Here is a 14,680-nt window from a genome sequence, read left to right on the forward strand (position 1 = left end):
AATACCGCAGCGAACGCCAAGGATACCGACCGCCCGGCATAAAGTGGCGGCGGTGAAAGAGCATCCGAAGATTATTCGATCTTCGCCCATCATCGATCAATGGATGGATGGATACATAGTTTGTCTGAATCAGATTCAGGATCAAGGCTGAGACCGACTGCTTCGATTCGCACGATCGGCCGTCACCGCCGCATTATTGATCAGTTCGTTTGAAGAGACTGTGGTTGGAACGGGACGCCTCGTTCTACCCTTGGAGCCGGTGAGTGGATGCTTGAGTCTCTTGTTGTTTCTCATCGATTTCCACCCATTCACTCCATCCCATCCCATCCCATCCCATCAGTCATTTGGCTGTTTCTGCCCCAGTCTCGGTTGCACTGGCTGGCTGGCTGGCGGGCTGCGTGATCGAGACACCCAAGAGAAACCCTTGGATAGAATGCCACTGCCCCTCCTCCTGACCCCCAGTCCGGATCAAGCCTCCCCCTCGGCGCAGGAAGCCATTCCTTGGGTGATCCGGGGTTGCGCAACAGCAACGGAGTGCAGCGCCGTTTGGGTTCACCGTCTGAGGACAAGGAGGCCGCGAATGCTCCCATTGGCTCCCACGCCTTGTGAATCAAATGAATCAAGTGGCTGCTCGATCGCCGTCTGATTGGGGTTGGGGTTGATTATCCATGCTCTGTCTGTGCCTTGCCGCGTCGCACTTCTTTGCCTCATTGCTTTCCCTGCCCCTCTTCTCTTGGATGAAAGGAGGATGAGAGAACGTGAGAGAGAAAGATGGTGAATGTGGCGGAGATGTGAGATGTGAGATGTGAGATGTGAAAGGTGAGAGGTGGAAGGAGGCATAGTTGAAAGTCAGAAAGGAAGGAAGAGGAAGAAGAAGATGACGACGAAATTGCTGATGTCTGATGTACCAACCAACAACACATCAGCAGCAGCAGCAGTCAGAAAGACCTCTCTTCTTCTGATCGATGGACTGCGCTTCACTCCCCTCATTTCATTTCTCCCTCCGCCCCTCTCCTCCCTCCCTCCAACACCTTCATTTTCACTCGTCCATCCTTCGTGATTGTAATTTCCGTCTCCCCATCACACATCACACCTCATCACTACCCCCGTATCGTATCTCCTCTCCTTAGCCCGATTCCCCCGCATCACATCCTCGCATGGGCCCTGGAAGGCTCTGTTTGCTTTTTCGCTTTTCTACTTCCAACTACTTCTTCACTTTCCCTCTGTCTATCCAACGTGCAAGTGACGCAGCTTTTGTCCGCCCGCGCAAATTCCCTCTGGACGCTTGACTATAAATCACTCGTCACGGAACCTCGCAATTGCTCATCGCTTCCCCTAATTCCCCGCAACCCACCATGCCGCCCCGTCGCTCACTGCGTTCCCACGGGGGGCGCAATGATCCACCAAGCATGATAGATATTAACGACTCTCCCAGATCCACAAGAAGCACCCGCGCTGCTGCTGCTGCTGCTGCTGCTACTGCTGCTTCGTCCACCCCCGCAGTGACCGCGGTGTGTGTTCCATCAGACGTGCCCGGGGAATCATCCAAGCGATCGATTCATCTGACCGTCAAGATGCCCTCCAACAAGCTCAGAGAAGTCACCGGGGGAAGCGCCCGAGGAGCGCCTGCCACTCGGCGCTCGGTGAATGTCTTCACCGAGAACCCCATCATCACGGGCCCCCGCACTAGCCGGCCCAGGAAGAAGCTGGTTGAAGTAGACACCAGCGACGAGGATGACCTCGAAGACCAGGAAGAGGACGAGGTCGACGATGAAGATGCTCCCGGTGAGGACGAGGAGGACGAAGATGAGGAGGACGGGGACGAGGACGCAGAGGAGGACGAAGATCTCGATGCTGAAGGGGATCTCGACATGGACGATGCCCCACCGCAACCCCCAGTGCCTAAGCGACATGCGAAAGCAGCAGCAGCTGCCGCTGCCGCCGCACCTAGTGCGAAAGCCGTCAAGAGTGTCGAGGAGAAAGAGATGGAAATGGACGACGACGATGACGATGATGACGAGGAGTTGTCGGAACCAGACACCGACGCTGAGGGTGAGCCTGATGACCAGGACGAGAGTATGATGGTGACCGGGAACGGAGGAGAGGAACTGGACGAGGAGGATGAGGACGACGAAGATCTCGACAGTGACGGGACCCCGACTGCGGATCTCACCCGCATGACCAAACGGCAGCGAGGGAATCTGGGAAATGACTTCCTGCAACTCCCGATGGGTAGGGCCTCCGCATCACTGGCATCCGGTCATGACTGACCGCAAGCAGAACCCCAGGTGAAGAAGCACCTGACCGCAGAGGAGCGCGCTATGCGCCGCGCGGAAATGGCCCGTCGCCGAAAGAACCTTAGCGAGAAGCGGAACGAAGAAGAGAAGGTGTGTAATACTTGAGCCCGATCGAGCCTTCTCAAGCTCATGACCGCGCGCGCGCGCACTAACCACCGTTCTAGATGGATACCATCAACCGGCTGCTGCGCAAGCAGGCCCCCAAGCGCCGGGGACGCATCCCCGCCGCCGAGGCCGCCGAGAATGCCACCGCAGACCAAGAGATCCAGGAAGCGTATCAAAAGCCGGACCCCACGATGGTGCGCTGGGTCAGTGGCCGTGCTGGCAGCCGCGTGGGCGTGCCGGGAGAGTGGGTTGGCACGCCGGCTGCACAGGTCTTCGGCGCTGGACCCGGCAAACTTGTCCAAGAGGTATAGAATGAGGGAGAGTTCGGCGGCGCACAATCGGAGCTGAGGCGTTTTACTGGCGGTTTACAACCCGGGAGGACATGTGTTCTAAATTGAACTGATTTCTTGTTTATGTGACTGTATGATACAATATGATATGATAGTATACCTGATGGCTTTTTTGGTCGGTGTAGCATGTCTTCCTTAAGGGAGCCCCCCTTCAAGCAGAGTCTTCGACCCGTCTGGCCTGTACAGTCCATGGCAGCCAGCGGTACCCGCCATGGACTCGTCCAGCTCCCCCCAGGCCCAGCGAGAGCACAGCATATAAGAGAAGTGCTCACCCGCACCGCCCAGCAGCACGCATGGCAAGCACGTTGCACGTTGCACCTTGCCTCATGGGCGCAAATATAGTGATATAGACCCCGTATATCCATCCAAAGCAACCCCCCAAAGTGCCCCTCACTGCCCCGCTGCCTTCCCCACCCCCATATCGCCCGTCGTAGACGCAGAACCCGCCTCCTGGGGCGTCGGAACTTGTGATTGCGGCGCCGTCGAACCGGTAGATGTCCTAAAGCATTCCCCAATTCATCAGCCTTAATCCTATCCAGCATACCGCCCCTCTCTTTTCCCGCAAGTGATCTCCCAAGCCCCAAGGATCTAAGTCCTCCCCCCCGGCATGACCTCAACCCCAGGGAAGTGGAGTGATTGGAAACATACGAATTCAACGACTGCTGCTGTTGGTGTTGGTGTTGGTGTTGGTGTTGCTGCATCTCCTTGAAATACGGTTGCCAGACATAGTACCCTACCAACCCCCAAGAAAGTTGTTAGTTCTGCGATTGCTCTGTGGCGCGAATGCGCCGTGACATGCCGGGCACCCTTTTTTTTTTGTGGAGGAGCAGGGAATGGGAATGGGAGCAAGGAGAGAACATCACGCACCGCCGAGGACTCCGGCGCCGATGGATAGGGCTACGGGGACGAAGTTGCGGCTCATCTTTTTGTTTTTGGATTGAAATTTGGGAGGGGTGAGTGAGGAGGTTTGAGGTTGAGGATGCGGTGGGCGTTTGGGACCGGTAAATAATGTGCTGTGCTTCGATTTGGACTGTCCAAATGCTGCTGGACTCGGAGAATAGAATGTTAGTGTCAGTGTAGATCTCCGGGGCCGGAGGAGGAGGAGGAGCAGGAGGAGCTTATCGGGCGGGGAGGGGTGGCAGAACTATCTACTGCTACTATGCGTATCATGCTGGATTGACTGCATCACGTGGCGAGGGGTTCTACTATAACTACTCCGGAGCATGCCTTTCCCTTTTTGATGTTATATACTTGGGAGGATACGACAAGGAGGAGAACCCGAATTTCGAGAGAAGGAAGAGAAGAACGCAAACCTCGTAACTCATCATTAAAGCCTGACCTGCTATCTATAACTATCCTGCCAAGGGGGAAAAATGGTTCAACGCAACTAAAGATGTACTGTACTTTTTGTGGTAAATTTATGGACCTGGATTTCTGTCTCAATCCAAAGACATAAGCATCATCATCAATGGTTCATATGCCTCAAAAAGCAAAACAAAGGTTCGGTGGTATCATAGATAATCTATCTCGTGCTCTCTCGCACACCCCTAAAATCCCCTGGGCGATTCTAGCCAAGGAAACCCAACACGCCGGGAAAGTAGGCAAGTTCAGTAAACCACCTCCTCCAGAGTCCGCGCCTTCCGCGGGAACACCCGCTTGTACAGACTGATCCCGATGGAATCCTGGGGATTGATCTTGGCATCGAAGGTGGCCTTGAAGTAACCGTGCGTGCCGAGGGACTCCTTGATGAAACCGCTGCGGCCGCGGCGGGTCCACAGCTGCATGGCCTTGAACCACTGGATGTCCTCGGAGTTGAAGAACATGTACCGCACCGTGACGACGCGCTTGTGGATCTTGTACGGGTGGCCCGTGAGGATGGCGCGCTTGGCGACGACGCGGTTCTGGTCGGGCGCGATGACCGTGCCGTTGCCGATGAGCTCGAGGCGGTCGAGACGAGGGCTCTCCTCCTCCTCGTCGGCGGCGTCGGCCATCTCCTCCGGGTCCTCGGCGGCGGCGGGTTTCCTGCTCTTGAAGACGAGCACGGGCACCGCGCCCCAGGTCAAGGGACCGATCCAGGTGGCGACGGCGCTGCGGCCCGGATGCAGGAAGCGGTCGAATTTGTGGACGTTGTTGGGGGTGTTGTCGCCCGCGGAGAAGATCGGCTTGACGACCAGGCGGCGCGGGCCGTACTGGACGATCAGTTCCTCCTTGGACTTAAGGGGCTCCTCGACGCTCGAGTTGAGGTGCATGTTGATGTTGACCACCGTGTGCTTGTGTTCGTGACGCAGCAGCGAGAAGAGGGAGAGGGGCTGAGGGCGGCTGCGGAGGGCGGCGGGCACAGCGCGCAGGTGTACGTCCACCCGCGCGCCGGGGTTGACTCCGCCGACGAGAGCTTCGCGGAGGAACTTGTTCCTCGCGCCCTTGTAGTCGGCGAACTGGAGCAGGCGGCGCCAGTCCTCGGGCTCGTGCGCACGGTCCTCGGAGGTCTCCCACGGGCTGGTCTTGAAGTTCTTCAGACCGCGGAAGCGGGCCAAGCGCTCGCGGGCGAGAACGTTCGGGTGCAGCTCGATCTCGTCGGGGAACTCCAGGTCCTCCTCGGCCTCGTTGCGGCGGCTGGCCCGGTACTCCTCCAGCTGTCGGGCATCGTCCTCGGGCGACGGATCAACGAACATCTCGGACTGGGGATACTCCGAGGGGCCAGCCTCCGTCATGGCATCCCCATGGTCTGGGAACACACCGTCCTCCGGGGCGCCGGCAGTGTCCATCGTATCGTCGCCCATCGCAACGTCCTCCTCATCCTCCCAGTCGGATCCCGAGTCTGAGATGTTGTCCAAGAACCATGCGGACTGATACTTGGAAGTACCCTTGGGCAGTCTCTTGGGCTTGGGCAGGCTATCTTCCTCATCCTCGGAGAAATAGTGGTGGTCATCCAGGAGGACACCCTTGCGCTCCTCCCCAGCGAAGGAGTACTCATCGTCCTCCATCTCGATCTCCTCGGGAGCAACGGTGGCCATGTCATCGTGATCCGCCGTAGGCGAGTCCAAGAGCTGCGGCGCCTCGTTGTCATCCACGTTCATTGCATCGTCGCGCTTGCTTCGCGTCGTGCTGAGAGGAGCTGCTGTGATAGAGTCGACCTGGAAGTCACCCCAGCCGGGGATGTGAACGAGACGGTCGGCCTTCAGGCCCTTTCCGCGCACGACACCGGTCACGACCACATCGTCCACAACCTCGGCGCTGTTCTCGGGCCATTGCACATTTTCGATGAGCATCCAGCTGCGCTCGTCGCGCCAGCGGATACCCTTGGGGGCGGCCGTGCACAAGGAGCGAACCGCGTTGGAGCATTCTTGACGGGAGTCGACAGAGAGAACCTTTTCGATGGAGGGGAAGAAATGGCTGACGAAAGACTTGAGGGATGCCGCAACCTGGGGACGCTTTTTGGGTGGGTTGATCTTATCAAGGCCCTATTACACGCATATCATTAGCACGAAAAGCCATACACTACCCGCGTGGGCCGTAAAACGCACCTGCACCACCGCAACGACGTTAGAGATACCCTGACCCTCAATGGATCTGAGCAGCAATTCTCCCTCTTCCTCCACTTCGACCTGGGAGGAAAGCGCGAGCACCACAAAATCGGCCATCCGACACGCATCCAGCGCGCTCATGAGGTCGTACTTGGCCGGAATGTACTGCAGGCTCTGGCGGAATCGCTCGACGCGCACCCGCGAGATCTGATCGGCGGAGACATCGGTGGTAACGTCGACGCTTTCGTTGAGGGACCGGATGACGGCGGCGACATCGATATCGACGGTGAGCGGCACAACGGCGACATGGCGAGGGGCGCCGTTCTGGCCGGAGAAGATACTGGTCGACTGAGCCTTCTCTTGTTGTTTCAACTGCTGTTTCTGGCGAGCCTGGTTCCTCCGATCGAGTTTCGACATGAGCTGTTGGTGAGGGGTTTTGCGGGTGCCCCGCTCGGGCCTTTCGACCTTGCCTGGAGATGATATTTTAGTGATCCGAGATTAATTTTTGGGGAAGAGCAATAAGGATGAAGTGAGATAGACGTACCCTTCTCCTTATCTTTCAGAGCACTCTTCGAGGCATGGCGAGTCTTGTAGGCCTTGTTGGAGGATTTGGTGGTGGAGCGGTGGTGGTGTTGCACCGCTTGAGTGGGCGCCATGTTGGCACCGCTGGGCGCTTTGAACCGGAAGGGAAGAGAGGCCAGCGTGGGGGATTGGCAGATTTGCAGATATTTATGAGCCTGCAGAGTCCGTCTCCAGAAGCAAAGAGCCAAAAGAGCCTGAGGTTGACACTCAATCCAATGGGGGGCCCGATTGTTGACTTCGGTCTGGGGAAGAGGAAAGAAAAAAATAAGGCGGTGGAGACACAAGCGAGGGAACCGCCCGGCAGAAAAAGAAAAGTTCGGCTCGGATTTTTATTACAGATCGCGCAGTGACTGTTGATCGGTTCTCAAGGCAACTTAACTTTCGACAGCTTGGAGGAATTTCTCAATCAGAACCTTTCTTCTAGCTTCTCTTTAAAGGATTTCACAGACTTCCTCAGCGCTCAACTCCCTACGCCCGCAATGTCGGAATCCACGCCGACGAAGGCCATCGCGCCGACGGCCAACACCAACACCAACCCCAACCCCACCAAGCGCAAGGAAAGCAAAAGAGTGATGGAAGCGCAAAAGACCTACGGCCGCGGCAAGGGCATTCACACCCACAGCATCCGAGACAAGAAGCTGCGCAGCAACCTGAAGGCCGTCGAGGCCAAGTACAAGGAGGCCGCTCTCCGGGCCAAGGATGCGGAGATCCTGCTGGAGCACGAGGCCGGATTCATCGAGACCGAGGGCGAGTTGGAGCGGACGTACAAGGTCCGTCAGAGCGATATCCGGGACAACGTTGGCATCGAGACGGCCAAGAAGGGGTTCGAGCTGAAGCTGACCGACATGGGCCCCTACCGCTGCGACTACACGAGAAACGGCCGCGAGCTGCTGCTGGCGGGCCGCAAGGGCCATGTTGCGACGATGGACTGGCGGAACGGCAAGCTGGGCTGCGAGTTGCAGCTGAACGAGACGGTCCGCGATGCCCGGTGGCTGCACAACAACCAGTACTTCGCCGTCGCGCAGAAGCGATCCGTCTACATCTACGACCATGCCGGTGTGGAGCTGCACTGCTTGAACAAGCACCTCGAGCCGCTCTTCCTCGAATTCTTGCCCTACCATTTCCTTCTCGCTAGCGCGGTAAGTCCAGTACTCCTATGACCCCTGCGATCACTGCTCTCGACTAACATCGCACAATCATAGCAAATGAGCGGCTACCTCAAATACACCGACACCTCGACCGGTCAAATGGTGGCCGAGCTTCCCACCCGCATGGGGGCGCCGACCTCCCTCGCCCAGAACCCCTGGAACGCCATCCTGCACGTGGGCCACCAGAACGGCAGCGTGACGCTGTGGTCGCCGAACTCGCAAACGGCGCTGGTGAAGGCGCTGGTGCACCGCGGCCCGGTGCGCTCGATGGCCATCGACCGCCAGGGCCGGTACATGGTGTCGACGGGCCAGGACCAGAAGATGAACGTGTGGGACATCCGGATGTTCCGGGAGGTGCACTCGTACTCGTGCCACCAGCCGGGGGCGTCGGTGGCGATCAGCGACCGCAACCTGACGGCGGTGGGCTGGGGCACGCAGGTCAGCGTGTGGCGCGGGCTGTTCGACGCGGCGCAAGCCGACCAGGGCAAGGTGCAGAGCCCCTACATGGCGTGGGGCGGCGACGGGCAGCGCATCGAGAACATGCGCTGGTGCCCGTTCGAGGACGTGCTGGGCGTCGGCCACGACCAGGGCTTCGCCAGCATCATCGTCCCCGGCGCGGGCGAGCCCAACTTCGACGCCCTGGAGGCGAACCCCTACGAGAACACCAAGCAGCGCCAGGAGGCCGAGGTGCGCGGCCTGCTCCACAAGCTGCAGCCCGACATGATCTCGCTCGACCCCAACTTCGTCGGCAAGCTGGACACGATCCGCGACCAGAAGAACCGCGAGGAGCGCGACCTCGACCGCAAGCCCGAGGACCCCATGGAGAAGCTCAAGAACCGCGGCCGCGGCCGCAACAGCGCCCTGCGCAAGTACCTCCGGAAGAAGGGCCGCCGCAACGTCATCGACGAGAAGCGCGTCAAGGCCGAGTTGCTGCACAAGGAGCGCACCGCGCGGGCCAAGGACAAGCTGCGGGCCGAGCGACAGGAACTGGGGCCTGCGCTGGCTCGCTTTGCGAAGAAGGATATGTGATTTATCCTCTGGCTCGTGTGTTTCGTGTATGTATTTCCGTTTGGGGTTGTGGTGGGGTGTTCATCCTGCGACTTTGAGCTCTCAGATACCCTGGTGGTTGGAGCGTCGGGCTTCCATCGCTGTTGTATTTTTTATGTTTGCATATTCCCGGCGTTGAGGTTTTAAGCGGATGATAAGATTCGGCTACCTATAAACTTAGATGAGAAGCAAGGAAAGAAAAAGTTTTTAGTCTTTGAATATATCCCATGATAGAATGTGCAAATAAACGATCATCATCATATACATCAACGGGCACACGTTAAACTACCCAAAACCCACCCCCACCCCCCCCCCCCCCCCCCAACATCACAACTTCATAACCTCCCAAAATCCAACCCCAAGAAACTTAAACAGAAGAGAGAGAGAGCTCAAAAATCAAGCATCAACACTCCCCGACCCCCTCTGCCCACCAGCCTTCCACCGCCCCACACACTCCTCATACGCGCCACACGCCTTCCACGCACTCAAAATCAAACCGACAATATGCTCCATCCCCTTCCCATTCTTGACCTCAGCAAAGACCGTCGGCCCCCCCTCGCGCATCCGGGCCGCATCCCGCTCCATGACGCCCAGATCCGCGCCCACGATCGCCGCCAGATCGCACTTGTTGACCACCAGCAGATCGCTGCCCGTGATGCCCGGCCCGCCCTTGCGGGGCACCTTGTCGCCGCCGGCGACGTCGATGACGTAAATAATGAAATCGGCCAGCTCGCGCGAGTAGTTGGCCGCCAGGTTGTCGCCGCCGGACTCGATCAGCAGCAGATCGGTCTGGAATTGCTTGTGCAGCGACTGCAGCGCCAGCAGGTTGGCGCTGATGTCCTCGCGGACGGCGGCGTGCGGGCAGCCGCCCGTCTCGATGGCGCGGATGCGGTTGGGCGCCAGGGCCTTGTGGCGGGTGAGGAATTCGGCGTCTTCTCTGTTGTTTTGGGACCCGCTTCGGCATTAATAAAAGATTTGGGGTGGGGGGAGGGGGAGAGGGAGGGGTTCCTTTGGAAGAAAAGGGGAAGGAAGTACGCACCTCGTGAAGATGTCGTTGGTCACCGCCGCGATGTTGTATTCATCGCGCAGGGCATGGCACAGCGCCAGCATCAGCGCGGTCTTGCCGGATCCGACGGGTCTAGATGCGAGAAAATCCCATGAACTCATTCCGTAACCGCAGAGATTCGCAGAGGAGGTAGACCTACCCGCCAATACCAATGGTGAAGGCACGATCTCTCCAGTCCCGGGACTCCGACAATGGCATCTCCCGGTTGATGTAGGATCCCGGTCCATCGAGGATCTCGTGCGAGTGGCCGTGGCCTCCGGTGACATCGTCGTGGGAGTGGCTGACGCCAGTGTCGTGGGAGTGAGAGTGAGACATGATGTGTGGTTGCGGAGGTCTGTACAATCCCGAGACGAAGAGGATGGTAGGTGAAGAAAAGAAAAGCGAAGAGCAGAGAGAATAAGAGATAAAAAGATAGCGAGTATTAGTATATCTACTGAGTAAGTATGGCGGGGCGGTGGAGGGGCTTCCCGCTCATCAAGTGGTTGGCACTGGACGGCGACTGCCGATGCCTGGCCCCGATTGGCGCCCAGATCCGACGGCTAACTTGAAGTTGTATTCAAGATTGAAGATTGATTTGATTTGAAGTGAAATGCTCTCTTACACGACAATGCGGCAACGCAACTATCAACACATTATCTTCCCAAAATATCCCAAGCGCCTGAAGCATAACGAGAAGTAAAAGACAAGACAAGAGAGAGAGACAGAAAAGGAAAGCAAGATCACGTCAATCGCCCAGGTAAGGTGGATATCAAATAAAGCAGCTCCACAAGCACAACATTCACTGCAATGACGTTCATAAACACGTCAAACCCTCACAGAACGCTGTGAGAGATGGAAGGATAATCAAATAGAGCAAAGAGAAATGTGAAAAAAAAGGAACTGTCCGGACAATGATCCGGTCTAGATGCAAGATCGTCTGGATCAATCACAGGCACAACCGACTCAAAAGACGCCTTGTCAATCAAGCCTGTTGACTTTCTAAATGCAATTGAAACCGGACCATATCGACCCAGCCCCGCAAAAACAATAGCATATAGCACCCAAACCCAGTACGTATGTTCAATGGCGGCCAAGGAGACAAAAAGACACCTGCAGATGAGAAAAAAAAAGCATCGGAAAAAGAGAAGCCTCGCACAGTATCCTCAAGGTACGCCGATTCCCGCCTGGTGAGACTGCAATGATATGAGATGACAAGCAACAAAAAGTAACCCAAACCACAATTACTCTAAGATTAAGCGCCCCCCTTTTGCTTCTTCGCGCCCACGCGTGGACTAGCCTTCACCTTGGCTGGCGCAGGTCCCGGTGCTCCGTTCAAGTCCGGCCCATTATCATCATTTTCAACCTTCACCGTGCTGGCCCGACGCCGCTTGGTTCCCACGTTGGGACTGGCACTGGCACTCGTCACTTGCGGACCATTGCCCTGCACTTGACCCTGCGGCATCGGAGGTCCAGCTAGGTGGGTTGGTGCAGGGCTAGGATGGCCAGAAACACTCAGATGAGGAGACCCTTGAGCAGGGGGTAGACCCAGATGAGCCATGGCTGGGGAGGCGAATTGGTTCGGAGCGTTCATGCTGGGAGCGCGGGGCTGACCTTGTTGCATGGCCGGGTTCATTTGGAGGGGCATGAATGCAGGATTAGGAACTTGGTTCTGCATCGAATTCACCAGGTTGCGCAACGATTCCCAGGGTGTCAATTGAGGGTTTTGCTGGGAGAACTGCATCAAAAATTGCATAGATGCGATCGTCTCCGAGACCTACACCATGAGATATATCAGTATAGCCTGGGAGATTTTTGAGGGATGAAACCCACCTCCATGAATTGCATTACAGCACCCGGGACACCGTTCAGAGTCACCATTGATTCGGGTAGAGTGGCCGCGGGCGGTGGCGGCTGCTTCTGCTGGCCACGCTTGCCCGCATTTTTGGTAACCTTAGGACTCTGCTTTGGCAGCTCTGCTGCTGCCTGTTCTAGGGCTTGTAGCTGGCTGCGAGGCAGATACTCGGTATGATTCAACATAACGATATCTAGCATCTCGATCTTGTTGTTCATATCAAAATGTGCCGTCATCGTTCCGTTGGCAAAGAGCTAGATTCGCTGTCAGTAACTTTCTTCAGATTAGATCTAGCGGAAGAAGTGCCGACCTGAGTATCGTTGGTGAACCAGTAAATGAAGGAAGTCCGGGGGCTCTCCACAATGTGACCTCCGTTCGGCAAGTCCCGCTCCCGAGCCCCCTCCACAACCATCTGGATATGGCGGATACCGCTCGTGAATTGGGTGTAGTAATAGCGCGGGAGTGCGACCGTGCCAATCTCGAATTGCTTCGAACCCGTCTGATGGTTATATACGCCCTGACGCAAGACGCCACCAGGGGCGTAGAACCGGCCCACGAATTGTTGCCAGTAGGCGAGATCATGTGCCTCACCGCGGCTCTGTAAGAAGTTAGCATTGCTCTTCCTGGCGCGCGAGTGTACTTTGGACACATACTTGGAAGCTGCTCAGGTGTTCTGCGAAGCTATTCAGGTGGAGAATTGCCGCCCCTTTCATCGGTATTCGTGGTTGCTGTTGCATCATCATCGTAGCTGGATTCTGCTGCTGCTGCTGCTGCGCCGCCTTCAGCTGTGCCTCCTGGGACATCATAGGAGGTTGTTGTTGTTGTCCCTGTACAGGCCCCTGCTGACTTTGTGGTGGTTGCGGCTGCGGCTGCGGCTGCTGCGGCGGCTGCTGTTGAGGACCGGGCTGCTGCGACTGTGGCAGTTGTTGCGGAGGCGGATTAGGGGTGGGCTGCGGCTGCGGAGCGGGAGGTTGCTGCTGCGGCGGCGGAGGCTGGGTAGTGGGTATCTGCGACGGATTCGGTTGCGGAGTCGCGCTCCCCTGGTGTGGTGGGGGGCCGGGTTGGGGCTGCGGCGTTGCGCTTTGTGCATCGTGCACGCTCTGCGGTTGCGCGGCTGCCCGTTGCTGCGGAGTCTGCTGGCCAGGTTGAACCGGGGTGGCCGCCTGCTGGACTTGCTGGGCTTGATGCGCTTGCTGTGCCTGAGCCTGCTGAGCCTGTTGTGCCTGCTGCGCGTGTTGGGCCTGTTGCACATGCTGGGCCTGTTGCGCTTGGGCCGCTTGGATGGCGAAGAGATGTTGCTGCTGCTGCTGGATATTCTGCGCTTGGCCGTGGGGCATTTGCTGCATCTGCATCTGCATGTTCACGGGTCGCACTCCTTGATTCGCTTGCATGGCGGCGACATGAGCGGCAGTCAGGCCGGCAGGATTGCCGTTGGGTAACGATACCGGAAGTCCACCATGTTGCTGCTGATGCTGCTGCTGTTGCTGCTGTTGCTGGAGGATCAGACGTTGCCTCATAAATGCCTGTTGCTGCTGCTGGTGCAAAAGTTGTGGGTTACCGGCGACTAGTTCGGGGTAGAGTGAGTTAGCAAAGGTCCAACCTTATTTGGCCGGCGAAATGCAGTACTGTCCAGCCGAAGCACGATTTACGGAGCCGTCGAGCGACCCGGGGGGAACCTACATTGTTGAGCGAAATGAGGCTGCTGAAACATGTGTGCCTGTGCCGGACCCAGATGGGAGAGAGCATGAGCCTGCACTGGCCCTCCAGGCCCCGTTGTTCCAGCACCTGGCGGCATGCCTGCCATCATAGGTCCACCTTGACTGACCTGAGGCCCTCCGGGAGCCGACACACCTGGGTGCACCGCCTGCACCATTCCGGCCCCGGGGTGAGCATTGGGATGTTGACCAGGGGCCATTGGATGACCTGGCGGTAAAGTATGGTGCTGCGGGATGCCTTGAGGGGCGGGAAACGGTTGCGCCATCATCATCGCTGTGCTACGAAGCCGCCGATAACGGGACTCCTCGGGGTCGGTGAGAGAGGCGAAAAGTTCAAAAAGGAGTCAGCCGGGGGCGGAAGACTGGGCGATAAAGCGACCGACAGCAGAGAGATAGGAGGAGGTAAAGAGAGAAAAGGAAGAGGGAGAGAGAGAGAAGGGAAGAGAGGGCTTTTTTTGGGGAGGCCGAAAGAGGCGGACGTCGGGACTGAACGACGAGCGCGCTTGACGTGGAGGGCACAACAGGGCCGCTTTTAGTGCCGGAGCGGAGGCCAAGACGCAGCTGACAGGCGATTGAGCCTGCGTCGGTATCGTCCAGGACCACCCAAGATCTGCAGCATGGATCGGACCGGCCTAATCACCTGTTGCCCGCCAGATCGGTGGGGAGGGGATGGAGGAATTCCTTGTTCTATACAGTCCCTGTAGCGTCAGCAGAGATTAGTCAGAAAGGGTGTGACCGAAGACTTGAGGGAAAGAAGAGACAAGGAGGAGGGGGTTGAAGGCGAGGAAGAGGCGGGAGGTTGGGAGGGGAAAGGTAGAGAATAAGGCGGGTGACAGAAGGCAGGACGCGATTAGGAGGGAAGATTAAAGCCGTCCTGGCAGAGAATGGAAACGCGCAGGGAACAGAAAGGAAAGGAATGGGATAGAGAATACAATAATGCATACACGGGAATTAGACTTAATGGTTAGTTAGTTAGTTAGGGGGGAGGCGGGAGAAGGAAGCAGGTGTGGAGGGG

The 14,680-nt window shown here is 57.5% G+C and overlaps 6 protein-coding genes across 6 annotated transcripts; 2 read left to right on the forward strand and 4 right to left on the reverse strand.

Moving 5' to 3' along the window:
* Positions 1-1,355: 1,355 nt before the first annotated feature.
* On the forward strand, positions 1,356-2,796 carry BO86DRAFT_438532 (PAPA-1-like domain-containing protein; the record flags this gene model as incomplete). Its single annotated transcript, XM_025676123.1, has 3 exons — positions 1,356-2,232; positions 2,281-2,387; positions 2,462-2,796. The coding sequence occupies 3 exons, from the start codon at positions 1,356-1,358 to the stop codon at positions 2,711-2,713; spliced, it is 1,236 nt and encodes a 411-aa protein (XP_025524239.1). The 3' UTR covers positions 2,714-2,796.
* A 346-nt stretch (positions 2,797-3,142) lies between these two features.
* Positions 3,143-3,674, reverse strand: BO86DRAFT_402892 (uncharacterized protein; the record flags this gene model as incomplete). Its single annotated transcript, XM_025673893.1, has 3 exons — positions 3,143-3,251; positions 3,401-3,485; positions 3,620-3,674. 3 exons carry the CDS (start codon positions 3,672-3,674, stop codon positions 3,143-3,145), a joined length of 249 nt encoding a protein of 82 aa, XP_025524240.1.
* A 400-nt stretch (positions 3,675-4,074) lies between these two features.
* On the reverse strand, positions 4,075-7,092 carry BO86DRAFT_450405 (small subunit rRNA maturation protein TSR1). Its single transcript, XM_025676791.1, has 3 exons — positions 6,821-7,092; positions 6,277-6,746; positions 4,075-6,213 (listed from the first exon to the last, which is right to left on the reverse strand). Exons 1-3 carry the CDS (start codon positions 6,930-6,932, stop codon positions 4,360-4,362), a joined length of 2,436 nt encoding a protein of 811 aa, XP_025524241.1. The 5' UTR covers positions 6,933-7,092; the 3' UTR covers positions 4,075-4,359.
* A 117-nt stretch (positions 7,093-7,209) lies between these two features.
* Positions 7,210-9,269, forward strand: BO86DRAFT_412451 (WDR46/Utp7 family protein). The gene is made up of 2 exons (XM_025674650.1): positions 7,210-7,997; positions 8,061-9,269. Exons 1-2 carry the CDS (start codon positions 7,338-7,340, stop codon positions 9,033-9,035), a joined length of 1,635 nt encoding a protein of 544 aa, XP_025524242.1. The 5' UTR covers positions 7,210-7,337; the 3' UTR covers positions 9,036-9,269.
* Positions 9,270-9,399: 130 nt separating this feature from the next.
* Positions 9,400-10,527, reverse strand: BO86DRAFT_391894 (urease accessory protein UreG). The gene is made up of 3 exons (XM_025672690.1): positions 10,259-10,527; positions 10,093-10,191; positions 9,400-9,990 (listed from the first exon to the last, which is right to left on the reverse strand). The coding sequence occupies exons 1-3, from the start codon at positions 10,432-10,434 to the stop codon at positions 9,450-9,452; spliced, it is 816 nt and encodes a 271-aa protein (XP_025524243.1). The 5' UTR covers positions 10,435-10,527; the 3' UTR covers positions 9,400-9,449.
* Positions 10,528-11,350: 823 nt separating this feature from the next.
* On the reverse strand, positions 11,351-13,865 carry BO86DRAFT_402896 (LIM domain-binding protein; the record flags this gene model as incomplete). The annotated part of the gene is made up of 5 exons (XM_025673894.1): positions 11,351-11,872; positions 11,929-12,204; positions 12,261-12,548; positions 12,604-13,514; positions 13,631-13,865. 5 exons carry the CDS (start codon positions 13,863-13,865, stop codon positions 11,351-11,353), a joined length of 2,232 nt encoding a protein of 743 aa, XP_025524244.1.
* Positions 13,866-14,680: the final 815 nt, after the last annotated feature.

The sequence above is a fragment of the Aspergillus japonicus genome, assembly GCF_003184785.1.
Source record: "Aspergillus japonicus CBS 114.51 unplaced genomic scaffold BO86scaffold_59, whole genome shotgun sequence".
NCBI lineage: Eukaryota > Fungi > Ascomycota > Eurotiomycetes > Eurotiales > Aspergillaceae > Aspergillus > Aspergillus japonicus.

What these genes read in the sequence shown, in the direction of transcription:
- BO86DRAFT_412451 (XM_025674650.1), top strand. Translation starts at nt 7,338, where the DNA reads ATGTCGGAATCCACGCCGACGAAGGCCATCGCGCCGACGGCCAACACC. An exon ending in ATTTCCTTCTCGCTAGCGCG is followed by an intron (nt 7,998 to 8,060) that starts GTAAGTCCAGTA and finishes GCACAATCATAG; the next exon opens with CAAATGAGCGGCTACCTCAA.
- BO86DRAFT_450405 (XM_025676791.1), bottom strand. Translation starts at nt 6,932, where the DNA reads ATGGCGCCCACTCAAGCGGTGCAACACCACCACCGCTCCACCACCAAA. An exon ending in TCTGAAAGATAAGGAGAAGG is followed by an intron (nt 6,747 to 6,820) that starts GTACGTCTATCT and finishes TATCATCTCCAG; the next exon opens with GCAAGGTCGAAAGGCCCGAG. An exon ending in ACGTCGTTGCGGTGGTGCAG is followed by an intron (nt 6,214 to 6,276) that starts GTGCGTTTTACG and finishes TGCGTGTAATAG; the next exon opens with GGCCTTGATAAGATCAACCC.
- BO86DRAFT_391894 (XM_025672690.1), bottom strand. Translation starts at nt 10,434, where the DNA reads ATGTCTCACTCTCACTCCCACGACACTGGCGTCAGCCACTCCCACGAC. An exon ending in TTCACCATTGGTATTGGCGG is followed by an intron (nt 10,192 to 10,258) that starts GTAGGTCTACCT and finishes TCTCGCATCTAG; the next exon opens with ACCCGTCGGATCCGGCAAGA. An exon ending in ACCAACGACATCTTCACGAG is followed by an intron (nt 9,991 to 10,092) that starts GTGCGTACTTCC and finishes CCAAAACAACAG; the next exon opens with AGAAGACGCCGAATTCCTCA.